The following is a 26,002-nucleotide window of genomic DNA, read 5'->3' on the forward strand; positions in this document are numbered from 1 at the left end:
GTTTATTCAGTGCACAGAATCTCAATCAAAGTGCTACAAACTGCTTCTTTGAAAAAAGATGTTTATTAAACAATTTTAATTGTCATAAAATGACTAAAATGGGTTTTAAAAATTAAGGCTCTTCTCTTTCTGTGGATTGCCAGAACAATGTAAAAATAATATCAATCAACCCTGCTGAATGCTTTGTTCCTAAAGTTAAATTTCATAGATTCCTAAACATTTTATGATTAAGATAAAAACCGGACTATAAATGACAGTTAATGGCCATCTGCACTGAACACGCTCTGATCAGGTGTACAACATCCTAATTGAGTAGTTAAGCAAAAATATTCCAGTTAAAGCAGAAATTTTAATTTTAGCTTTTAAAGTCATTGTTTTCCCACACTGTCATGATTTTCCTAAAGTCGAAATAGTCTAATACAGGAGCGCTAACCTTGGGACTCTATATACTCCCAGGAGGGTGACTGACTTGGCTGGCAATTAGTTTGATTATATTTTTTTAAACGTTCTAAGTTGAATTATCAAATGATTCAGAATTACATGGCATGCAGTATCCAAAATTATGGCTCTGATGCATTTAGATTTACATTAAGAGTAAGAAGTGCCATTCACATTCATTGTACACCCCGCCCCTCCCACAAGAAAAAAAATCACTACCTATTCAAGTTCTAGATCTGGTGCAGCATTAAGGGTTAAAACTTACCACTTTACCAGGCCTTCCCCATGTGCAAATAAATCCCTCCTGACAAGCAGTGACTATACAGTCTTCAAGAAAAATTAACACAGTCAGTCTTTCGTGTGCTATCTTTTTACAGATGAGCGGCTCTAACAAGGGGACGTCTTCCATCCGAGGACACAGGGGCGTCCCCAGAGTCTTTGCTGGGTCCGTTTTGGTTTTAGTAACCAGGTTCAGTTTGTCACTGCTCTTGCTGGAAATGTGTCCCATGCTGTGGTTTCGCTTGTGGTCCTTCTCGTGGTGCCTGTCCTTCCGGTCGTGCAGGGAGAGCGTCGCAAATTTGCTGACCCCAGAAGCGACGGCCCCGTCAGCAACGCTGCTCTTGCTGCCGGCGCTGGAGACGGTGGAGTGTGGGAGGCTGTTGGAGCGGGGCAGGGGCGGGGGTGCGGAGTTGCCCGGTGTCGTGACGCTGTTCCCGGTGCTACCAGCGGGCGGGCTCGTGGCATTCATGACATTGGTGTGTGTCCTTGCTCTTGAAAGGGGCTGGTGAGGGAAAAGGATGTCTTCCGTGAGGTCCCAGAGGCAGAGCTGTGTGTCCTGGCCCACGGAGCCAAACCGGTATGTAACGCTGACGGGGCGGCTCTCGGCAGAGTTCCGTTTGGATAGCCGGGACTGCGTGCTGTTCGCCCGGTCTCGGCCAAAATGAAGAAGGTCCTGGAAGTCCTCGTCGCTGCCACTAAACTCCATTGGGTCGCTCTCTTCCACACTCGTGGTATAGGGGTCGAATGCCACGACGCTGACCCAGGATTTGTGCCCGTGGCCTCGAGCTATCACTCGGCAGTCCACAAAAGACCAGACCGTCACCAGGTCGTCCTCGCCGCCCGTCACGATGTACTTGCCATCCGGGCTCCAGCACACACACAACAAGCCTCCGAAGTAGCTCTTCATCGTACCGTGCAACTCCACTGAGTCAAAGTTGAACACGCGCAGAAACCCATCCTGGCTCACGCATGCCAAGAACTTGCCATCTGGGGAGAAAGCAAACTCGTTGAGGGCCCCCTCGCCCACCGTCCATTTAAGGAGAGGGTTCCTCGTGGATTTGCTCTTGCAAGTGTGTACGGCAAAGCTCTCACCCTGCTTCAGAAGCTGGTAGTGGGGGGCTGTGGTGCCACAAGTGTGCTCCACATTATACAAGTACATGTTCCCACTTGCATGGGCTACTAGGAAAAGGCTTTCCGAACCGGGAACCCATTTGACACAGGTTACGCGTGACTTGTCTATTAGTCTCTGTGAAGACAAAGGAGAACAAGTTATCACAATGGAGAAGCTTTAAAGGTCTACTTTTCCAGCAAGAAACTTGTCTGCTTCTCGGTGAGAAGGGAAGAGTCCATCCGGGCACTGCACACTCTATCCCGTGGTCAGCCAAACCAGCGAAGAGCATTTGGGCCCCTTGTAGAATTATTTCTAGAATTGCACTTGGGTGTTAGGTCACTGGCTTTCGCTGAGGGAGTCAGTCATTCAACCAACACTGTTGAGAGCCTACCACGTGCCAGACACTGTACCAGGCGCTGGGACACACTGGTGAGAGGGCCAGCCCTCGGGCAACTTTCACTTCTTACGCTAGGAGCATCTGAATCTGTGATTCACCGTACCCACACACAGCATCCTCTCTACGAAGACCCCCGGGGGAAATCTCGCAGTCCTCACAGCCGGGAGAGCTATGCCTCCCAGTTTCTCTGCATTTTATCGTCACGTAAGTCATGTGCCGACTACACCTGCCCCTCTGCTTGGGCTGCTCCAGGGTCGGGGGGAGGCAACGTGCAGCCACTGGCAGCAGCACACAGGACTTCAACGCACACTCGCTGGGCTCTACCTCAGCTCTGGCTTCACTGAAACTTCCTCACTCAGATTTGCTGTCCTGTGTGCATCTTTATAAGCAATTCCTCCAAATCTTCTTTGGAACAAGGTGGTGTTTAAAGAAATAAACAGAGGATTAATTCAGGAGTATGTGCCTAATCACTGCCGCTCCACTCAGGGCTAATTTCTGGTCCACTGACCAGCTGTTCCTTCAACTCGCAAAGATCAGGAGTGCTGCCTTTAAAACCCAAAGAACAAAAGGCCAAAGTAAAAACCACCCAAAGGCAGAAGTGTGCTTCCCTGCTTGCGGACCTTGTCGTGGGGCTTGCTGGCACAGCAGCTTCCACATGGGTGCCCCTCTCCACCTTCCAAATCACATCACCAGAAACTATCCAGAAGTTCCCAAGACTCCCAAGTTTTTACAAACTCCTCCTACCAAACGTCCTCCACGGCCGGCCATCTCCCCAGGAGCCGGGTGCCTCAGGAGCCCGGCAGGCTCCGGGTGCGTTAAACACTCCCACTTCCCCTAACTGGTTGGGATTCCTGGCCCGAGCCTCAGAGGGCCCTGGGGCACAGATGTGAACCTCCCTGCCCCACAGTAGGCTTTGCACACATATGCTGCGTGTGCTACAACTTTACAGAAAACCACATGAAAAGAACATGAAATCACTTGGGTTTTTTTTTTTTTTTTTCAGAGAAGCGATGAATGAACTGTGCAGGCTGTTGCAGAATACTAGGCCCCCGGGCTGGGGAAGAGAAAGGAGGCCAGCCCCACACAGCACGCAGGGCCCAGGGTGCAGGGGAAGGGTGGGCACGGCAGAGGTCACTCAGCAGGCGACACTGCTTCTTGCCCCACCAGTGTGGGAGCCACAGGGCAGCACCGCTGGCCCTCCGAAGAGAGAAACAGGAGCTGGCCTTGGGAACACAACCGTTTTCATCCCCTGCCTCCTTCCCTTCCTACCTCTAAAAGGCATCTGACCTACACCAATGCCAACAACCTGAAAGCCCAGCGACCACTCTGGCATGAGGCCTTCACTGCTTCTTCCTAAAGAGGTTACAGAGGTAACTTGCAAGGCCAGGTTGGAGGTTTCACCTTGGGGGGGCCCACCCCCATCCCTCAGACCTTGCTGCCCCTGCAGGCCTCAGGCCACCATGGCTCACCCCCATGCGGAGCAGCCTTGTCAGGTGGCTCCAGCGCTAACTTGGACTGGCCGCCAGGCTGCCATCCTTCCCCCAGGACCGTGGCTCTTGGCTCCTGCACCTTTACCACCTGTCACCACAACCACAGAGATGGCGGTCTTACCAACAAAACACTACTGCCACTTTACCCTGTGGAAATTTTTAAGGACAAACATAAAAACTTTCAGCACTACGCTTAGGAGAAAAATTTATTTTTTGGCTTAGAGACACGACAAAAATAATTCCATTAGAACTCAAAATTGTAATACTGTCAAGTAAATGTAGTATTGCTCTGCAGCTGTGAGGCATGAAGACAAAGAATTACAGCACTGCTGTTACCATAAATGTTACTGGGACCATAAAACACACTTAGAGACTTCATTCCCTATTAAAAGGTGCCTCGAGACGACCGTAAGTAGATACATGGAAGTAACTTATGGACAAGCACAAGCCTCCCCTCCTGGGCCCCCAGCCCGGCAACCAAGCACGCAGCAGTCACACTGTGGCATCTGGGCACCGGGTCCGGCTGTGTAGGCGACCGCAAACCCAAACAAGCACAGGCCCCTGGACCCGGCTCTGACATGGAAGGGGCCTTTCCTGACAGGTCGTGCTCTCTGATGTGGGGAAAGCATCTGCCTCGAGTGGTGGTACCCAGGTCTCCCCCAGGTCTGGGGCATGAGGCACACATACTGGGAAGGCAGTGCTCACTTCCCATCGGAGGCTCTACTCCGTGTGCCAGGCACTGGGTAAGGCACTCTGCACACGTTTCTTAACCTCAGTAGGACCCTATAAGGCCAGCTTTTGTTTTGTTTGAATAGGCAATCTATTAATAATTCACATAAAAGTATGCAGTAGAGAGTGCATTCACATCCCTGTCCTCTGTTGCAGGTCACCTGTCCCCAGGTCACTGGCATTCAGCTCCCTGTTTCTCTCTCCACAGTGTCTCCATCCATGCACAAGGCAGATGTGGATCCAAATCCACCCACCCTCCTTTCTTCACACCAGAGAGCACACGAGGCACTGGGCGCCTTCCTGCTCCACTCAGGTGTCTGTGCTGGTACCAGGATGGCCTCCCCATTCATTTCTAAAGTGCAGAGTATTCAAAGTCCCCACTGATGGACATTTACATGGCAACGAATGACCTTGCACACATGGCAGTTTTCGTGTGTATGAGAACACCCACAGGATGAATTCCCAATAACATAGCTGGGTTGAAACGTATATACGTCTATAATTTTTATAGACATTGCCAAATAACCTCCCCCAGAGGACAGAGCGCTATATTCTCATCAGCAATGTAAGAGCACCCGCTTCCCCATAGGAAGGTCAATATGATCACTGCATTACCACCAGGAAACAGGTTCGGAGAGCCAAGAAACCTGCCGGCAGCCCCACTCACTCACCCGCACGCTTGCTCATCATTCCTTCATTCTTTATCAATGCATTCATGCCAGGTGCTGAAATAGCTCTGATTAAAACAGACAGGCATTCATGTCCAAGTGGGAGGAGAGGACAGTAAAACCTGCAAGATCTGAGGGTGACGAGAGCTGCGGAGAAAAACAAACCAGAGGGAGGAGACCCAGTGCTGATGGGGAGGAGGCTGGAGCACGTTCCATCTCAGGCAGGAGGGCCTAGCAAGACTCCTCCAGCGGCGAGGGCGGGCTAAGGCTGAAAGCACACAGAGGTAGGCCGAGAGCATGTGGCGAGCACAGAGGGAACCACAGCTGCGAGGTGCTGAGGTGGGAGCAAACCCAGCAACGGCCATCACACTGAAAGAAGGGAGCCAGAGCAGAGGGAAGACTGGGCCAGGGGCGCTGCCCCGTCCTACGCCTCGACAAACACGGACCGAGGCCAGGGCCGCTCACATTGGTTCTCAGCAACAGGACACAGGCCTGCCTCGGACCCTGAGCCAGGGCAGGAGGCACAACTCCAGGGCAGCTAGGAGAGATTCACGGAATTTAAACGACTCTGGTTATTATTTGGTTTGGGTTTAACAAAAAAGGAAGAGAAAAGAAAGCATTTCACTCTTGTCTTTCTAATTAAGAAACAAATCCCTGGAACATTTTATTCAATAAATATAAAGAACAAAGCCCAGTTTCTACACCATAAAGGTATATATATTTCTGTTGCTGAAAATGTCTAGCAAAAAAGTAAAGAATCTCAATGCTCCTCGTTAAATAACGGGATGACCCCGTTAGGCTTGAATACCCAGTACCATTAATGGCACCCTGAGCTGGATGAGCACAGTGATAAAACTACCTCAGCAGAACCCTGGCCCCTCTGAGGAGCTCCTGAGCAGGGCTGGGGTGGGAGTGGCTGAGAAAGGCAGGGGTGGGAAGGGCTGTGCTGGAGAGCAGCTCAAGACAGAGCAGTCTGAAAAATTTATAAAAAAAAATAAAAAATAAAAAAAAGGGATCCCTGGGTGGCGCAGCGGTTTGGCGCCTGCCTTTGGCCCAGGGCGCGATCCTGGAGACCCGGGATCGAATCCCACGTCGGGCTCCCGGTGCATGGAGCCTGCTTCTTCCTCTGCCTGTGTCTCTGCCTCTCTCTCTCTCTCTGTGACTATCATAAATAAATAAAAATTTATTAAAAAAAAAAAAAAAAGACAGAGCAGTCTGGGCAGACAGGGGATGTAGGGGATGTGCACAGCACCTGTTTTGGATGGAGCACCTAAGAGGAGGCAGGGAATTAGGCCTGGAATTGTGAGCTGGGGTTCAGGACAGCAAAGTCTCAGGCTAAGGGGACTTTGGGCCGTGACCCTGAAGCCCTGGGCCATCCAATCGCACCGCCCTGAGTACTTGAAATGTGCCTGAAGTAAGATGTGCTTTTTTTTTTTTTTTTTAATTTTTATTTATTTATGATAGTCACAGAGAGAGAGAGAGAGAGAGGCAGAGACACAGGCAGAGAGAGAAGCAGGCTCCATGCACCGGAAGCCTGATGTGGGATTCGATCCCAGGTCTCCAGGATCGCGCCCTAGGCCAAAGGCAGGCGCTAAACCGCTGCGCCACCCAGGGATCCCCTGACACGATTTCTTTTATTTTTTTATTTTTTTATTTATGATAGTCACAGAGAGAGAGAGAGAGAGGCAGAGACACAGGCAGAGGGAGAAGCAGGCTCCATGCACCGGGAGCCTGATGTGGGATTCGATCCCGGGTCTCCAGGATCGCGCCCTGGGCCAAAGGCAAGCGCCAAACCACTGCGCCACCCAGGGATCCCGTGCTTTCTGTGTAAAATATACACTGGAGTCTGAAGATGTGAAAAAGTATGGAAGCGATCTCATTCATAATTTCATACTACGTATATGTTGAAACAATATTTTGGTTATAGAGAGAAAACAATCTTAATTTCACCCATTTTTTTTGCTTATTTAATGTGCTGTTAGAAAATTTAAGATTGCATGTGTGGCTCATGCTATATTTCTACCGGTGGTGTGGCTGCACAGTCAGGGAGTTCAGGCTCCTGGGGGGTGCGGGGGGAGTGACAGAATGAAGAGAAAATCCCTCCGGCAGAAGGTACAGAAGGGATGGAGGTGGGGCAGGTGGGGCAGCCACCAGTTAAGAGGCTGTGACAATCCTGTGTGGACAGAAAGGTCTCGAACTTGACCATGGCAAGATGGGCTGTTCACAATGATGAGGTGGGGAGTAGGAGGTGGGGGTGGGGAAGGGCATGTGAATTCTTCTGGGCCTGGGGACTGAAGGACTGCCACACACAGAGAAGTCTGGGGGTGGGATTATGCTGGGGAGAAATCCAAGTGTCCTCATCCAGGAGACGGGGAACCAGCTGAGAACAGTGAGAGCCAGATCTGTGACCTCCTAAGACCCCCAAGGAAGGGACAGCATGGAAGAAAAGGACACTGTGACCCTCCACTCACAGGGAGCAGGACAAAAATCAGCCAGGCCGAAGGAAAATCCAAGGAAAACGCCTACGCCTCATGAGGAGAGAAAGGAGCTAATGCTGAGTGGCCTCTACAGGCCAGGAGCTCAGAGGCATCAAGCTGCCCTCCCCTTCTCCTAGGTTGCCTCAGTCTACACACCAGGATGTGAGGGTCTCAAGGGGTCAGTGACCCCAGCAGGGCCCAGGCAAGCAAAACAGGTGCAGGGAGGCTTCCTTAGGAGAGCTGAGGAGCAAATCTGAAGGGGGAGGGCAGGAGAAGAAAGCTGAGGGGATACCCTACTGGTGGAGGGGAGCACCAAAAGGGGGATGGAGCCGGACCAGTGCTCAAGGAGGGGGAAAGGGCAGGGAGGCAGCTGAGAAGGTTCAGTAGCTAAAATACTCTCTGTGAGGTCACTTGGCTCAGGCACTGGGCTTCCATTAAAAAGTCAAATTCCAAAATGCTCCGAGCCAATTTCTATAATCACTTTTGTAAAAACCAAACACAAACTCTGGAGATCCAGTCTGCCATCTCTGCATGTCATGGAAATGGGCTCCCACACCCACTCGGCCTCTCACTATAATGTACACCAGCAGCCCCACACAATCCCCACTCGAATTCCAAAGAAACTGTCCCTTTGCTGATACAGATCCGGTAAAAATCTAACATTAAAACTACCATCACTAATGGCATTGAGACAAGATTTTTCTAACTATAATAAACTAGTTAGGGGAATCCCTGGGTGGCTCAGCGGTTTAGCGCCTGCCTTTGGCCCAGGGCGTGATCCTGGAGTCCCAGGATTGAGTCCCACGTCGGGCTCCAGCATGGAGCCTGCTTCTCCCTCTGCCTGTGTCTCTGCCTCTCTCTCTCTCTCTCTCTCTTTCTATCATCAATCAATCTTTGAAAAAAAAAAAAACTAGTTAAAAGGAAGGAAGGATAAAAATAAATCTATAATCATGTTACAGTGTCACTGCTAAGACGAAACTTTCTAAAGCACTCAGTTGTCTTGTTTACTTTTTATTTTGGGGGAAGGAGTGACAGGGAGAGAGAATCCTCAAGCAGACTCTCTGCTGAGCACAGAGCTCAACCCGGGGCTTGAACTTAAAACCATGAGATCGTGACCTGAGCCAAAACCAAGTCTGATGCTCAAATGACTGAGCCACCCAGGCGTCCCTTACCTGTCTTTTTATTTTTTGTAGAATCTACTACTACCAACATGACAAGCAGCAAAAAATTATCTGGGGAGCAGTGGGTATGCATTTTGTAATGCAAGTATTATTTTGTAACAAAAATACTAAAGCAAACAATTCAAAACCACAGCTAGGGGGTGGGGGTGGGGGAGCCATAATATAGCCACAGGCAAAACTGGTGACCAAGGTCTTTGCTTACATAAAAGCATTTAAAGAGAGCTGCTTCCCTTAAGTGTGAGGAAAGAGTATTTCAAAGCCATGTAAAAGAAGATCAAATGCCATTTTACAATGCTAAAACTTTAAGGAGTCCAGCATTACATGCTCCTTTCCTTCCTTTGATTAAAAAAGCAACAACAAAAAACTAACAAAATGCCAATAACCACTCTTTTATCCCAGAACGGGACAGAGGATGACAAAGCTGGGCCTGGCTCTTCCAGCCGAGGGCTCTGAGCACCAGGAAGGAGAGGAAAGATGCAGCCTGGGGCCCTTCAAGACATCAGATGAGGACCCATCCAGTGTGATGGCCCCAGGCTTGCAACCCGCCAGAGGGAACAGAGTCAAGAGCAGAGGGTCTCCTTACCTGTCAGTAATGAAAGCAGCCACAAGGACAAGTACATCTTAGATTTTACATCTTACCCAACAATCAAAACATACTTGAAAGTCTTTGAAGTTACTATTCTATGGATACAACCCAGAAATAATGAGAATTTCTACAAATAAGTCTGAGTTCATCATCTAGAAACTGTCCCTTTATAATTTCCCCTCCCCAGTACTCCAGAACCCCTGGTGGTAAACAGTGAGCTCCTCACACGAGGTCCTTCACAACAAGGCAGCTGACCGGCGGGAGGGGGGGGGGGGGGGGCTCTGCTTCCCAGGGAGCTTGCAAAGTGAAGGTGTGCTCCCTGGGCTGGGAGCTCATGGGATGTGCCCACATACACCCAGCAGAGGCCCCTGGACACAGTACATATAGAATGCTGCAGACATACCCTGGATCCACTAGAGAAAGCAGACACTCAGGGGACCTGTGGGCGTCACCCCCAGGGAGGCTGGAAAGGACCAGGCACTTTCTTCCTTCTGGACTGAACAAGTACGACAGACAGCCAGGCTCCGCAGCATGACAAGGACACCTGGGCAGTGGGGCATGAAGGGAGCAGGGCTCACCTCTCTCACTCTGCTGGCCAGACCAGGAGGAGGAGGTCACAGGACCTCTGATGGAACATGTGAACATACCAGTCTCACCTCATTAAAAAAGTAAAAACTACAAAGACAATAAATAACGCAAATAGTGAGCACCGGGGTGATGTTTTCCCATTTTCTTTATACGTCTATAAAGCATTAAAAAAATTTTTTTTTAATTTTTTAGTTACTGGAGGGGGGAAAAAAAAATCACCTTTTAAGATATACTCAATTCCCAGATATTTCTATCTATCTTTAATGTCGTGGATTTCTGGACTCTAATTCCATCCACCCATCAAGCCACGCAACCATCTGCCATATTTTCATGGGCCAAGAACCCATACAAGGGAGGCAAAAGTGGAAATCGGTACTGGGGTGTGTACATGTGTATGACGGGCAGCAGAGAGAAGCACTCGGGTGAGCACTCGGGACCAATGAGATAAGTAGTCAGCCCCCCCCCCCCCCCAAGCTTTACACACGGGCACTCTCTGCCTGGGCTGTCCTGGACACCTACTGGCTTCTCCTTCAAAACTGCTGGTATCTCCCCTTCCAAGGAGCCCTTCTTTCCACCCCTGAATGGAAGGTGCTCCGTGGGCTTCCCCTCTGTCTGCAAACTGCAGAACAGCCAAGGGTTCATGCTCTCAGACCTTTGCTCAACAATGTCCATCCTCACCGCTCTTTCCAGGTGGGAGCAGGGAGGCATATAGGCTCAAGTGTTCTGAGCCACTAGGCTGAGTCCCTAAGTTGCAGGGAATAAAGTGCCCTATGGAGGCCACATGACGAGCAGGCCAGAGTGTTGGGGGCACAGTAAGAGCCCGGTAGTCTTCTTTGCTCTCACTACACTTTCTCCGCAGATCTTTCGTCTGATCTCAGGGAGGTGATGACTATTTACATGCCAAACTCCTGAATTTTCATCCCTGGTTTTGGGCTCCAGGTCCATGTATCTAACATCTACCAGCCTTTGACGCTTGTCAAGTACAGAAGTGAACTCTGATCTTTCCCTCCACTCCCCAAACCTACTCCTTCTCAGTCTTCCCCAGTGTGGAAGGGACAGCCAGAAACAGTGTTCATGCCTCTCTCCAATTCAATCTCGGAGCAGTAGCCAGGGAATTTTCAAAAACAGCCTGACCTTGTGCTCCTGCTTCCTTCTGTGGGAATCACATGCCTCAGCCAAGAGGCAACAGCTGGGCACCACCCTAAATGGTACCACACTCCGGTCTCACAGCCTCCTGGTACACCACCCTCCCCGGGTCCATGGCCTCCTCTCCATTCTCCTGGTTTCAGCTTCTTTCCTACTCAAGGCCTTCACCTGCTCTCCCTTCTGGGAAACTCTCCATCTCAAGCTGTTCCATGGCTGGCCGCCTCCTCAGGGGAGGTTCCAGCTAGAGCACAGCAACTACTTCATGAAATGTCCTCCACCACCCCTGTGCCTCTCCCTGGCCCCCCCCCCCCCCGGCCTCTGCCTCCTCATCCGGCACATGTCACCATTTGCCCCAAGCGTGTGTGAGGGGTGCTACTGTTTACATACCTACCCCTCTCTCAGCAGGTATCTACCGGGCAGGCTCAAGTAGGCACACAGAAGGTAACCAAGGTCTGTTGCCTGGATGAGACATGGTCGCTGCTCTCGTTCAAGCCCTCAGCTCTCACACGAACAGGCACCAGCCTCCTCACTTGTCACCCTGCTACTCTCTCTACATTCTGACCCACCCTCCACAAGCGCTGACAAGCACTCTAAAGGACACACTTGACACAGTCACTCTCTTGATCAGAAGCCCAAAACTACCTTTACAGCCTCCAGCGTCAGATCCAAGCCTCTCAGCATGTCAGGGCATTTACAGTCTGGTTCCGACGCACCCGCTGGCTCCGCCTCCCACCTCTCTGAGGCCTACCTGCTGCCATGGTCATGCCTGGCCACCCAACACTCCTCTGCACACCAAGCAGTTTGCTTCAGCTCTGAGAGCCTCTCTCACCCTTCCCCAATTCCTGTGCATCTTTCAAGACCCAGATTAAGTGTCACCTTCTGGAAATCTCAGACTTCCTCCATCAAACTTAACTTCTGCTTTATGGTATTTGATACACACTGAAGAATACAGTTAACACATATCCTCTGGCACTTTGCTCCTGACACCCTGATAACATGCCCCAGTACCCTATCCATCTGCCTTACTGAACTGTGAGCTTCTAGGAACACAGAGCCCAGCCATCTGGTGACCACATGTGGTGGGGCTTACAGTCTGTGAAAGTAATTTCAGTTCCACCTCTGTAGTCAATGTACTACCTGCCTGGACAATTCACTTACCTTCTCTATTTCCTCATCTGTGAGATGGTAACAGCTACCCACCCGACCATGAAGAGGACAAATATTAAACACTCTGAAACCTCTAGTCTCATACCAATGCAAAGCATGGCGTGATGATGGCTTTCACCACTATTCCTGGCACTCTTGGAGAAACAAACCTCTAATGACCCTTGTTCTTAGACATCCTGACCAAAATCTGATGAAAATCATATCCACACAGCCAAAGACTTTCCTTACTGTGAAAGCCTCAAGCTATAAGTGCCAAGCTGGCATTTAACCATACAGAGCCCTAGTATGGTGAACAGACATTTTTCAAGTAAAATATAAGACAAAGATGAAACCGCTCATGCTTGAATCACCAAGTGAGGAGCTGCTTTCTAGCCTGCAATCCCTACTGCTGTCCAGAGCAAGAGACAGATCTGGCTGATGCATCTGAGCACTCTCAGAGCCCCAAGACTCCTGCCTCCCTCATGATGACACACAAGCCCCTCTTGTTCTCAAAGTGGCATTCTGTGCCATCCTCAGCGGGAGGAGTTTCCTGATCTCATTTGCCAATAGCCCTTCCTCCTCAACAACATGCCCCCTACCTGAATACAAACAAAATCCCACAATGACTCCAAATTCAGTTTCTGGTGACAATGCAAAGAGTGGTTGCTCCCCCACAACCACCACCAGGAGGGGAGAAAAAAATCATTCAGCTACCGGGAAATCACTTCCTCAGATGTTATTAATAAAACATTTAGGTAAATAAAAGTTTTCTGCTTCAGACTTATTTTTAACAGAAAATGGGATAAATACTTCTCTTCTAGAGTTTTGTCAATCCACATGGCAAGTTGTTTCCTGTCAACCCAGTTGAAACTAGAAAAGGAGATGGCCTGGTTCAAGAGATCTCACCAAATCCATTGGCAATGCCAGAGAGAAGCACTGTGGATGGGGACCAGCTGTGTGTGGACAGTGCGGGGCCAGGACACTGCAAAAGAATCCACATTTTAACTGCAATCTGTCAACTTGAATATTATTGCCCCCCAAAAATTATTTCTTATAAACCAGAACCTATAATGCACTTCTATTTCAAGCTTATAACATCAAAACCAGGAAACAGCAAAAAGCCATTTGTCCTTCCTAAGAGAGGGGTCCTACGTAACCTGACTCTTGTCACATCAGGGTCGAAGTCACAAGTCAACCCTGGGGCCCTGGGCTTCTAAACTGGCAAGCCCCTTACAACTTTTCCATTTGCTGAGAAAGTCACACTGAAACAGAGAAGTGAGAGCACTGAATCTACAAATGGCAATTCTGCGGCCGTAAAGCACCCCCGACAGCTTTACCATACACCATCTATGTGGCAACTGTTACGTGCCACATCTAACAATTCTGACATGTTCCTGAACACACAGCTCACATAGCTCAGGCTCCTTCCAGAACAAAACTGGAGACGCTAGAAATCAAACACATGCTATAAGACTAGCAAAAGCTACGTCCTGTGATCCATCTTTAAATGCCAGCATTTCAAATATGTCAAAGGTGATGTTACAGCAAATATCTCTAAGAGAAAGAAAGCTACTCTTTAGCCAAACACCTGTCAAATGGAGACACAAAAGACTGAGCTACAATTTAAGTGGCCTAAGGAAATATTATCAAGTTCTTCAATCTGCATGAAATTTTCTGGTGATGTGAACAAGGTCCAGAATTCTGTATTTTCTTATTTAAGCTATAAATATCAAGTGACGGTTTTGTCCCTGTCTCCATTATAAAAGAGTTTTAAAGCACCTGCTAAAGGCAGCTGAGCACGCTCCATAAAAATTGCACAAAACAGTTCCCCCAAGGAAGGATAGATATGTCAACAAGTTAATCACCACATTTAAACGGGTAATACTAGGTAGGAAAGTGAAAGAATGAAAAATGGGCTTTAGCTCGGCGTGTAAAATAAGGCCCACTGCCCTTGGTAAGAACGTATAAATTCTTAAAGGGATTCTTAACAGCTAAGACAGGGTGCTACTTACTTCCTCATTAAATAGTTTGCTAGTTTCTTTTTTGATTGGATCTATAAGCTGGACTTGGCCTGCGGAAAAGCCCACTAGGAGAGAGACACTTTCTGCTGTGGCTGTTAGGTGGTTGAAGTCATGACAAGTAGGCTGTGTTCCTTTGTATATCCTTTTATCTATTGGTTTACTCAAGTCAGCAGCCTGGAGGAGAAAGAGAAAAATACATACGGTAAACAGCACATTGAGATGAGAAATCTAATAGTTACACTATTTTATACTCCATTACGATGTTCAATCTTAAAAACAAAGGTATTTAAATTTTTGTTTCAGTTTTCAGCATTTTGTAAAAGCACTTTCACATACATAAGCCAATTCGATATTGTCAAACTATTCATAATATAACTGTTACCTCCATGACTTATTCTTCAAGTATCTTTAACATAAGCTCCTGGACTTCAGGAGGAAAACTCCTTGAGATAACTAATTCAGTATTTGCAAAATGCATTCATTCCAAGCAATTTCTAACAGAGTACCTCTAACCACATAAAAACTCAGCTTGCAAATGTATCTACGGCATCTAAATGCTCACTGGTGAGTTACCTGTAGCCCAGGGGTTCTCAAAGTGTGGTCCCGAGACCATTGGTGGCAGCAGCAGCATCACCTGGAAACTCAGAAATGCAAACTCTCAAGCCCCACCCCACATCAAATGAATCTGAAACTACAGGGGTGGGCCTAGCAAGCCTTCCAGGTGATCCCGATGCCCACTCCGGATTTGAGAACCACTGCTGCAGCCAATTATAAGCAGGTGCCTTCTTAGTGGGTCCCGGTCCCTCTTCTGCATTAGCTTCCAGGTACCTTCACTTACTGAGGCCACACTCCAAAGTGCGTGACACGCATCATCTTTAAACCTTACAATGATCCCTCAAAGTAGAGAACGTTCCCCCATTTTGCAGATGAGAAAACAAGTTTAGGGAGGTTAAATAACTCGGCCACCATACCTACCTAAGTAAATAAGCAACTGGATGTGGAACCCAGGTCTGTTTGACCATAAAGGGGATGGGGAGAACACACACCCACACACCCCAAAGTCAGAAGCAAATATTTCTGACTTGGGCCAAAAGTGATTTTTCAATCTGCCTCCCCCTAAATCCCTAAAGCAGGACTTTTTTCTTCATGAGAAATGTTCTGTGCAATCTAATGTGCTGGATTCACGTGGAAATTAAGAACACCACCCTCCAGTCTTAGTGGGAAGTCACAGGTGCAGACCACCAGGCTGCTGAGCCCATCCTCTGACACGACCACTGGGGCCACGGCTCTCGTTATCTGCTGACCAAACCCTGAGTTAGGTTCTGAAAATTTATTTCCCCCAAAGAGGCCTGTGACATTGTGCCGAGGATTCTGTTTCATTTTCCAAATAACAAACACAAATACTGAGTAGAAAAGAGGACCTCAAAAATCACAGGCATCTTTGAGCAAACTCCAAACCCGAGCATTTGAAGTGTGGACCCGAGTGGAACAGGATCTCTGAGAGCCCAGGGCTGAGGAATGAAGATACATGCCATGCGGACACTCTCCCAGCCTCACCTCGGTTAAAACGGAGATGAGAATCTCTGTTCTACCAACCTCATGGGATTGTCTGGAGGATGAAATAAGAGAATATATACGTGAAAGAGGCTTGAAAAGTGTAATATAAAGCACGATACAAAACACAGGGAAGTCCTGACTTTGCAGCAAGGCGAAATGGGGCCAGTTCAGAAGGGAATAAGTGCTGAGGCAGGCTGAAGGCTGTGCCCTGAGGAGGTATGAGGGAGCTTCTTCAGGGGCCAGAGAAAGCCACCCTTCCGATGCCCCACAGGGACAGGCCAGGGACAGGCCACCTGAGGGAAGCTGCTCCCAGGATGGGTCCTGAAAGCAGGGAAAAAGCAGCTAGACTAAGGGACCTTTAGCAAATAATTTCAGAGCAGAGAAGGTATTGGTAAATGTCAAAAGAGCCCAAACTAGAAAAAGACATTGGCAGCTAGAGACAAAAACCAAATCTGAAATACGTACAATTATTACATGATCTCTACACCAGCATATATCTGAGAATTTTTTTAAAGTTTGCTTAGAGAATTTCCCCCTTAAAGAACATATCTAAAATTATGCACAAAACTATAAAAATCAATTCAAAGGCAAGACAAAAATTAGCAGAGAAAACAATATAAATTAAATGAGCAAAAGAACATCCAATGGTTTTCAGAAACAACAGAGGAAGTAAGCACATCCATTTTCCTGAATATTGTTAGGGTAGAGTTAAACTTACAGACCCCTCCCAGTAACTATATTAGCTCAGTTCTTGGTATATTTACTATATATCCTGCCTAATAAGGAACTTTATTGAAAAGATGTCATCTGTAATTAGATCACATGTATCTTAAATGCCAATAGAAAGACTACTTTTACTCTTAAATCATGTAAATAGTCCCAAAACATCCTGCTTACTAATCTGCTTAACAACTTTCTTCCCAGACCAGGGCTCTCACAGTGTACCAGTCTGCGCCAGTCTACAGGCAAGATTAAGTACAGAGATGAGAATAAGCATTTAGAAACTTTTATGGCAATCGGACAGAGTAACTTTCTGTTGACTCAATAATAAAAATTCGAATTTGTATTGTGCACCTCTATCATTTTGTTTCCCAGTATCTTTTTTTTTTTTAATTTTAATAAAGTAGCAGTCTAGACAGATGGAGAATTTTAACAATTGGTCCTTCAACATGGTGAGAAGCACTGCCCTAGGAGGCACAAAAGTAAACCGAGGCCCAAGAAACACTCAGAATCTCTCTCATCTGGGGTGACTCCCTGTCCCCAACCCCCAAGGGCACCAGCCTTACTAGAACAGCAAGCAACGTGGCCCCTACAGCAAGCACGAACTACGGTGAAGCCCTATGTGACTGCTAGGTATATGTCCGTAAGAAATTCGACTTCTGAGAAACCCATGGACTCCACCACAGGTCACTGAGCTATATGGAGCCCAACACCAGAGGGAGAAAGTCTGGTTACCAGTGCCTGCCTTCATCTCGAGCAATGCCGTCATCTCTGACCCATTTTGTCCTCTTTCTTCTGCAACCAATCACCAAGTTCGATCTCTTTTCCTTTTTTTTTTTTTTTAAAGTTTTTTTTTATTTATTCATAGAGACAGAGAGAGGCAAAGACACAGGCAGAGGGAGAAGCAGGCACCACACAGAGAGCCTGACGGGGGACTCAATCCCAGGTCTCCAGGATCACGCCCTGGGCTGCAGGCGGCGGCGCTAAACCGCTGCGCCACCGGGGCTGCCCCTCGATCTCTTTTCCTATTGATGTGTTGCTGTCCTATCTCTTCTTCCTCCTCTTCCTCTCTTCTTTGGGGGTGGAGGGGTGCCAACACAGACACTGAATTCACACACCTTTTAGTAGCAGTAATAACCACCTGACCAGCCATGCCTCTTCTGCATGGGGTTGCTAGATGGCTTCCCAGGGAGAGGAAGTCAGGAGAAAGAACCCAGACTTTGGAACCAGGCAGGCCCAGGTTCAAAGCCTGCCTTCCCTCTGGGAAGATGGGTGGCCTTGGGCAAAGTGCTCCACAGCAAGGGAGTGGTGAAGCCCACCAGGAATGGATCTACAAAGCACAGGGCGTGCAGATTCACCTGACTGGCAGCTACCATTGTTAATCTGTCCCTGTCATACCTTCCTAATTTCCCTTACACTGGAGTGACACTGACTACCACCTGTGGAATAAACATTTGCTGGGCACCAGTGGCTTCACATTCACATCTCTCACATCACAGTCCGCCCCCAAAATACCCTGCCTTGGGGGCACTGATACCACTCGCCTGCCATCCTCTGGGGAGGGACAGGGAAGGGACTCAGTCCTTCAGGGCCCAGGCGCCAGCCCTGGGCAGGCCCTCTGCGGGAGGGCGGCCCTACTGCTGGGGGGTGGGGTGGGGATTTTATCCAGCGGTTCAAGCCCCACCTCCAAAAAGCTTTTCCCAACCCCCATTCTTTGGGTTGGCTCCTTTATCTCAATTTTCAAGTCCTTAATTTGTTCCACAAAATTTAGTATCTAATCGCTTATATGATTATAGTATTGTTTTATGTCTATTATCATCAATTACAATAAAATTATAATTACTATAAAAAATTACAATAAAACTCCTTTAAGTAGCAGAACTTCTTTATTAAGTAATAACCACTGTATTATTCCACAAAATCAGCCTTTATGTTTCAGCTTTCTGGTGAATTCTGCATAGATGAGTTAGATCATTTGGAATTTTTTTTAATGCATCTGCATCCTAATTATTGTTAATTACCTGAATTCTTAAATACGAATTTATAGCGGAATGTATTTTTAAAAAATCTTACCAATGTTAAGAATTACATCACATTTGGTTACTCAGCCCCAGCAGTGTCTGGTCTGTCACAAGTGCTGTCTGTTGAACAAATGAAACTCAAGTATTCCAAATTTTTCAGGGGTAAGATTAAATTGTATTTTATGCTCATTTGTTTCTGCATAAGAAGTTACTGATTACAAATAATCTGTGTCTTGTTCTCAATGGAAAAATTTTAAATGATGATTTATAAATTCCTACCACAGACACAAGCTGGTTATCAAAATCCTTGATCAATAAGTACAAACAAAAATGTCATAAAGGTCTGCAAAAGAAGTCCTCTTATTCCAACTCACTCTTCACCCCAGGCCCCCACCTGACCCTATTGGAGAATGCCTCAGCAAGGAAAGCTCCCACAGGCTCAATGGGTCTGCTTGCACTGCCAGGGCCCCCGTACCCTGGCACAGCCCTTAGCAGAACTCAGAGAAGACATGTGGGCTTGTGCCAAGCCCCCTTCATGTGAACCTGCTACTTGACATTCCTGAATGCCTAGAAGCATCTGATGTGATACGGAAAATATCTCAGAAACACATCTTTTTGAAAATGCATGTCAGATTATGATATATGAGGGGGAGGGCAGTGTCAGTAATAAGGTGGGATTTTCCCTAAATTTTATATTTTCCTTCCCCATCTGAGAATCACTTCAGAGAGAACCAGTCGCATAGAACTTGTCAGAAAAGAGTCTATCCACCCATATCTACCCACATCCAACATAATGCTAGATTCATCTTCATGAAGCCTTAGGTCACTCTTCCATTTAAAACCTCCATGGCTGTGCCCTAACACTGGCTGAATTCCTCAGCTTGCACCCACAGGCCTTCCTAATATGGACCTCATCATCCCTTCTCCTTCACACGCATTTCCTCCAAAGGCACTTGTTCACACGCTGCCTGTGCTCTTTACTCTTTCTTGCCTTTCCTTACACTCCTTTCACTTAGAATACCTTCCTCATGCAGTTTCCAAATAAATTCTGTTCATGGCAGCACAAATGTCATGACTTCCTACTCTCACCTCTGGGAAGCATGCTTTTTAACCTGACCTTCACTGAGTGCCTATCACTAAGTGCCACATTTACTAGCTTTGACGTTAACTGTATTCCATATACTGTGAAAGTCCAGCTCCTTTTAAAAACAACAAAAAAAGTCAAGAGGCTGCTGAGTCACTGAAGGCCTGAGTGAATTAATCAAAAATAGTTGGAGCAGCCCTAGTGACATGAAAGGTCTCCATTATGCCATCTGAAAATCAGAAGAGAACTGATACCATGCTTTCTATTAGTATTCCTCTGGACCACATCTCAAACAACCAAAATGAGCAAGCAATTACTTCCAGGTCCACAAAGGATCACTTATTTGGAAAGAAAGGGAACATTTGGAGTCCTTCTTTAAGACTTGGGATCCAAAATAAACCACATTACACAGACCATTCTAGTCTTTAGGTGGGGGGGAGGGGGGGACACTTTCCACCTAGTCAGGCCTGGGGTCTCCAGTGCAAGCAAAGGGAGCAGCCCACAGTCTGGGGCTGGCCCACCACTAGCTGGTCATCCTGGGGAAGTGCTGAAGCTTTCTGATCCTGGTGCAAACAAAAGGAGACTGTCCACTGAGATATGTTCACTCTGAGAACAAAGTTCAATATACTATTCAACCAAAATGTGTGTGTGTGTGTGTGTGTTTTAAGAGATTTTATTTATTTATTCATGAGAGACACACACAGAGAGGCAGAGACACAGGCAGAGGGAGAAGCAGCTCCTTGCAGGGAGCCCAATGTAGGACTCGATCCTGGACCTCAGGATCACGTCCTGAGCCAAAGGCAGACGCTCAGCCACTGAGCCACCCAAGCATCCCTAACCGAAATGTTCTTTACCACGGTGGAAAATAACCTGGTTCCAGTGACAAAAATACCAAACAGCAATTTTCAAATATCTTCATGCCCATACCACACATGCAGGTGAACAGTTTAGCATTCTGATCAATCAGCTGTAAGGCATGACACAGACACCAACTCTACAGTACAACCTACCTGCCCTGAAGCAGAAACAAAACAGGCTGGTTGTGTGAAACACCCACACAAGCCATCTTTCTCATGGTTTCTTCAGCTACACCCAAAATACCTACATAATTGGCACAAACGGTATTTAAAGAGTCTAACACTGATTTTAAAATATGTACCAGGGGTAGTAAGGAGTCAATCAGGTATGGAATCTCTTATCCCAGTAGGGGAAAAAAAATATGAATCTATTGCACAGTTTCAGTGTTTCAAAAAGGACAGAAACTCTTCTGCCTTATTTACCACTCTATCTCCCACACCTAATAGAAGAAGGCCTGGCATATAAATGGTATCAGCAATATTTATTGCAAAAATGAAACAATTCTGAAAATGGAAGAAAAAGTCCCATAGCCAGACATACATAAAAGCAAATGTGTGATCCTTCTGCTTACCAAAATCCTGACTAACAACTAATGCCTTCTTGGGTACCCATCTGTGAAAGAAAACAATCTCTGTTAGCAAATACTGGTACGTCACTTTACAGTTTACAAAGCACCTTTGCGCATTGGTTCTTCTGGCTCTTGGTACAAACCTGTGCCCTGAGGACTACTGACACTTGCGTTTTATAAACAGGGAAACAGAATCAGCTGTCAAGAGGCAAACAGTGGAGTCCAGCCGGTCCCAATGCCAGCCCCTGCGCTCCTTCCAGTGAGCTAGGCTGCTGTGAGGAAGCTAGAGCTGAAATCCCATCACTGTGTGACTGCAGGTGCCCACTCTTGCCCAAGTGGGAATCAAATAGTCCAGCCCTGATCAGTGTGGCCCAGATTCCAGACCTACCTTCTCAATGTGTTTAGCTCGCACAGCTGTTTTATTAAAATGGGGTTACAGGCTAGAGTTCCGAGCATAATGCCTGGCACTTCAAAGGCACTTGGGAAAGTTAGTTCTCCTCTTTGTAACTTGTATTTCTCCTTCTGCATACATAAGAATTTGCTGCTTACAGGCTCTGAAAATTCTCATCATTCATTACACCTTCAAAGAAATATAAATAAGGAAAACAGATCGTTCTTTCTGTCCTAAATTTCCTGGAGAAAGATAACAGCAGAAACCAAGTCGAGGGCATGTTTTCCTTTCAATGTAATTTTCCAAAACAAGATTGCAGTTTCCCTCCCTTAGCTTCCATTCCTCCCTCCTCAGACACACAGCACATGCCCCCACCTGCACGGACACATTGGACCCCTTCCCATTACTAAAAAACAAATCAGCAGTATGTCACTTGCTAGCATGCATGTGCTGGGCTCTGGCCCCGGAATGAGTACCCACCACCTGCATCTCAGAGCTCCTCTTGGGTACCTGGCTGCAGCAGCCAGGATGTGAGAAGTGGCCGAGAGTTCCCTGCAGGGAGAGCGCAGGGAAGGTCAACGAGCCAAACATCATCAGAATATAGGCAGATGAGGTGTAAAAGACAAAGGGCCCACCTGGTGGTCATTCCAGAATGGGAAGAGGTGCCCAGTCACAGAAGGTTTAAAATATGTTCACTGAACTTTCACAGCAACAATCTGGGGAACTGCTAACTGTAATCCAAAAAAAGGCTTCCTGAAGGAACAGGGAAGATGCCCTCTCTGGGGGAGGAAGCAGGACCGAGGTGACTTGCTGCATCCCCTCCTGCAGCCCAGCACTGCGAGCCAAAGACCAGCTGAAGCAACCAGCTTCTGCTATCACGAGTCATTTCTTCCCCCAAGGCAGCCTGTCACTTAAAAACAGTTTGCTATGGAAAATTGACTCTTCTTTTGGTTTTTAAAAACCAAACTTAATAAGCCGCTAAACTGCCACCTCTTCAACTCTTCATGTTGTTGAGTGGAATGCCACGTTCAGGTGAAGCCTCTTCCCACCCCGAGGAACAATCTGGATGGCTGTTTGTGGTGCATCGTGCAGGCTAACAGAGCACTGACTTCTTCATTAGGGAGAAACTATGAATACACATTAGATAAATTCAGTTTGCACACATTCTAACATCAGATCTCAGTACATTAAAATGCTGACATATTCAAATGACCTATTTTTTAAATTAAATCTGTTAAATATTTATAAAATATGCATTCCTATACCAACATCCCACATGGAAGAAAAGGCAAAATGTTTTATTTCTGCAAAAGATACTCATTTTGCATTCTTAGAAAATATTTTTTTTAAGTTCCCTCTTAAAGGGGCTTGGGAAGGAAACCTAGGACCTAACAGTGTTGTGACAATGGTGAACTGCAAACCATTCCAAGGCAGTGAGTGGTTCCCCCATGCTGCTTAACTACTATATTACTATCTTCCTGACAGTGAGACAATCCATGAGCTTATGTTGGCACAGCACAGAGCTCATGTTTAAATTTTCTGATTCAGGTTGCTTTGTAATCTAAGCAATCTGAAGAGTAGCTCCCATTTTCAGTAAGAAATACTATAAATCCCCTATTGTGTAGCAGCCCTGCCACTTCCCAGCAATCATTTCCCCATCCTACTGAAAAACTGAGGCTCAGGGAGCAGAGGTGACCAGCCCAAGATTTCACTGAGCTTAGAACTGTGTTTTAAACCACATCAAGCTGCTAACTTTGCAATCACTCAAACTCAACTGGAACAGTGAACTATTTGAATCTGTAACATCAAAATTATTTATTTATTTAAGATTTTATTTTACATTATTTGAGAGAGAAAGAGTGCACGCATGTGTACATGTGCAAAAGCATGGAGGGGCACTGGAAAAAGAATCCAGAGCAGACTCCACACTGAGTGGGGAGCCCAATGCTGTGATCGAGATTATGATCTGAGCCAAAAACCAAGAATTGGATACTTAACCGACTGAGCCACCCAGACGCCACTGTAACATAAGACATTTTTTAAAACGCCACTGATGTGTGGCAGTAATTAGATACCAAATGACAGCACTCTAGAGTCAGTACATTGTTGTGTTTTCAAATAGGAAGGAAGACAGCTTAGAGAGAATGAGAGAACATTAAACTTATCTTACACAGTGAAAGGAGATGAGCCACTAGAACACATGGCCAAAATATTCTATTTGGCTTCTGGAATTCAAAGAGTTTGTCTCTATTCCAGTCAGAGCACAGCTGAAGAAAGCAGCCTCAGCTGGATGAGAGCAACAGAGCTGACCTGCTCTCAATACTATCACGAGGAAAGGCTCTAACCTCTCCATCACCTGCACTTTTATAGCATCCCCAGAACTACTCACTTGGCACTTACACTGTTACTTGTCTTGTATGACTTATCTCCCCAACTAATCCAAAATTTTAAGGGAATAACTGTCTTAAAAGACACCTCAGTAATGGCCACTCTGACATTTTTCCTTTTTTTAAAAAAAAGATTTTCATTTATTCATGAGAGAGAGAGAAAGAAAGAGAGAGGGATTGAGAGAGACAGAGACACAGGCAGAGGGAGAAGCAGGCTCCATGCAGGGAGCCTGACATGGGACTCGATCCTGAGTCTCCAGGATCACACCCTGGGCTGAAGGCGGCGCTAAACCCCTGAGCCACCCAGGCTGCCCTACGCAAACATTTCTGATGTTTTTTTTTCCCTACCAGATTAAAGAAAGCCTTTCTAGGCACCTGAAATGTACCATAAGCTGCCTTAGGCATAGTAATGCAATAGTGGCTAGTTTCAAAATATGGACCAGTAAAACTGGCACAAACAGGAATGGGGAGAGGCTGGCCTCACCTCACCAGTGAAGGAGTTATAAAGCCGGCTCTGCCTTTATGCAGGGCAATCTGACAGCATGTAGCAAAAGCCCTCCTTCCTTTAAACACAAATTCAGCTCCTAGGAATGCCTCCTTAGAATTTATTTTTCAAGTGTGTAATCTGTAATAGCCCCAAACTGGCCCAACACAAATGTCCAGGAACAGGAGTCCAGCTCAACAGTATACTAATCATGGAATATCTGCACTGAGAACAAATATGGACAAACTTTGAAAAATAATCTTGAAAGAAGCCAAATATAAAAGAAGCATACGCTAAATAATTCTACTTAAAGTTCAAAAGTAAGGAAAACTAATCTGTGATGCTAAAAGTGAGGACCGTGGTTACCACTGAAGAGTGTGGGGAAAGGGCCAGAGGGGAGGTAGTTCTGGGTGGCCAGAAATGCTGTTCCTTAATCTGGGGTTGATTCTACTTTGTGAAAAATTAACAGTTAAATACATTTCTGTCTGTATGCTATTCTTAAAAAGAAAATTTAATGAGCAAGCACATGTACAAAGGCAGCCAACTGAACTTTGCTTATAATGAAACATCTTTTGTGCTCCAAAAAGGAAATGGGTAAATATATCATGTAGCCATTTAAAATGAAGATACTTACTAGCAAAGAAGGATGTTACATGCTATATTAAGTGGGAAAAATGAAACAATAAAAACTAAGATTCTAAAGACAGAAAAATCGCAAAGAAATCTAAAATCATATTCACACCGTAATCATATTGTTAGTAATATTAGTGTATTGTTGTTTTAAATATATCTTATAGAAAAAGGCCAAAAAGCTCATTGTGAATGTCATTAGAAGCTGGGACTCTGCACATATGAGGAATAAATGTAAAATCGTTCCATCTTCAATTTGACTAGGAAAGACCAATACAAACTCATGTGTCTTCTTTCTAAATAAATAAATAAATAAAATAAAAGCATTTTCTAGCTCAGTCCAGTAAAAAGGTATAGAAACAACACCAGATTAGCAATTCCTATTGCCTAGAGTATAGCTCAAATGGTATTTGCCACTCAAAGTCACCAAGGCTCCTGGAACCTGATATCAGGTATGGGGCAAAGATGAACAAGATAGGGATCCCTGGGTGGCGCAGCGGTTTGGCGCCTGCCTTTGGCCCAGGGCGCGATCCTGGGGACCCGGGATCGAATCCCACGTCGGACTCCCGGTGCATGGAGCCTGCTTCTCCCTCTGCGTATATCGCTGCCTCTCTCTCTCTCTCTCTGTGTGTGACTATCATAAATTAAAAAAAAAAAAAAAAAAAGATGAACAAGATAAATTTGGAACAACTTTTTGTACCTCTGAGCAAGAAAGCTATCAAAGCCTCAAAGGGCAAAAGGAGCTACCATGAGGCAAAGATGGGGGCAGGAAAAACATTAAAATGAGGGGCACCTGGGTAGCTGAGTCAGTAGAACACACGACTCTTCATTTTGGGCCTATAAGTTTGAGCCCCATGTTGGGAAATTACTTAGGAAAAAATAAAAAATAAGTATCAAAATGATACTACAGAATTGTCATTGAATAAAGAATGAGTTCCTATTGATATCAATAAATGAAGAAAGCTTCTCCTTACAGTAGACTAACACCTAATAAGTGTACAAAGAGTAATGGAGTTTGAAAATCACCATTTACAACCACCATTGC

The 26,002-nt window shown here is 46.4% G+C and overlaps 1 protein-coding gene across 13 annotated transcripts in view; it reads right to left on the reverse strand.

Moving 5' to 3' along the window:
• The window catches only part of WDR20 (WD repeat domain 20), a 62,669-nt gene that overhangs the window by 8,118 nt on the left and 28,549 nt on the right, over positions 1-26,002 (reverse strand). For 3 of the 13 annotated variants that reach the window (XR_005988362.1, XM_041758414.1, XM_041758413.1), the window contains exons 2-3: positions 14,249-14,431; positions 704-1,963 (exon numbers count right to left, since the gene is read on the reverse strand). The exons of 1 other annotated variant lie outside the window; for it this stretch is intronic. Coding sequence is in view for 10 of the 12 variants with exons in the window: in XM_041758414.1 (XP_041614348.1) it covers positions 704-1,963; positions 14,249-14,431 (1,443 nt within the window). In the remaining 2 variants the exon portion in view is untranslated. Of the gene's footprint in view, positions 1-703; positions 1,964-14,248; positions 14,432-14,830; positions 14,892-15,814; positions 15,867-21,453; positions 21,646-26,002 lie in introns of those variants that run through there. 9 more of the 13 variants (XM_041758416.1, XM_041758415.1, XM_041758419.1 and 6 more) reach the window with 7 other exon arrangements.

Source organism: Vulpes lagopus, chromosome 6, assembly GCF_018345385.1.
Source record: "Vulpes lagopus strain Blue_001 chromosome 6, ASM1834538v1, whole genome shotgun sequence".
Taxonomy (NCBI): Eukaryota; Metazoa; Chordata; class Mammalia; order Carnivora; family Canidae; genus Vulpes; species Vulpes lagopus.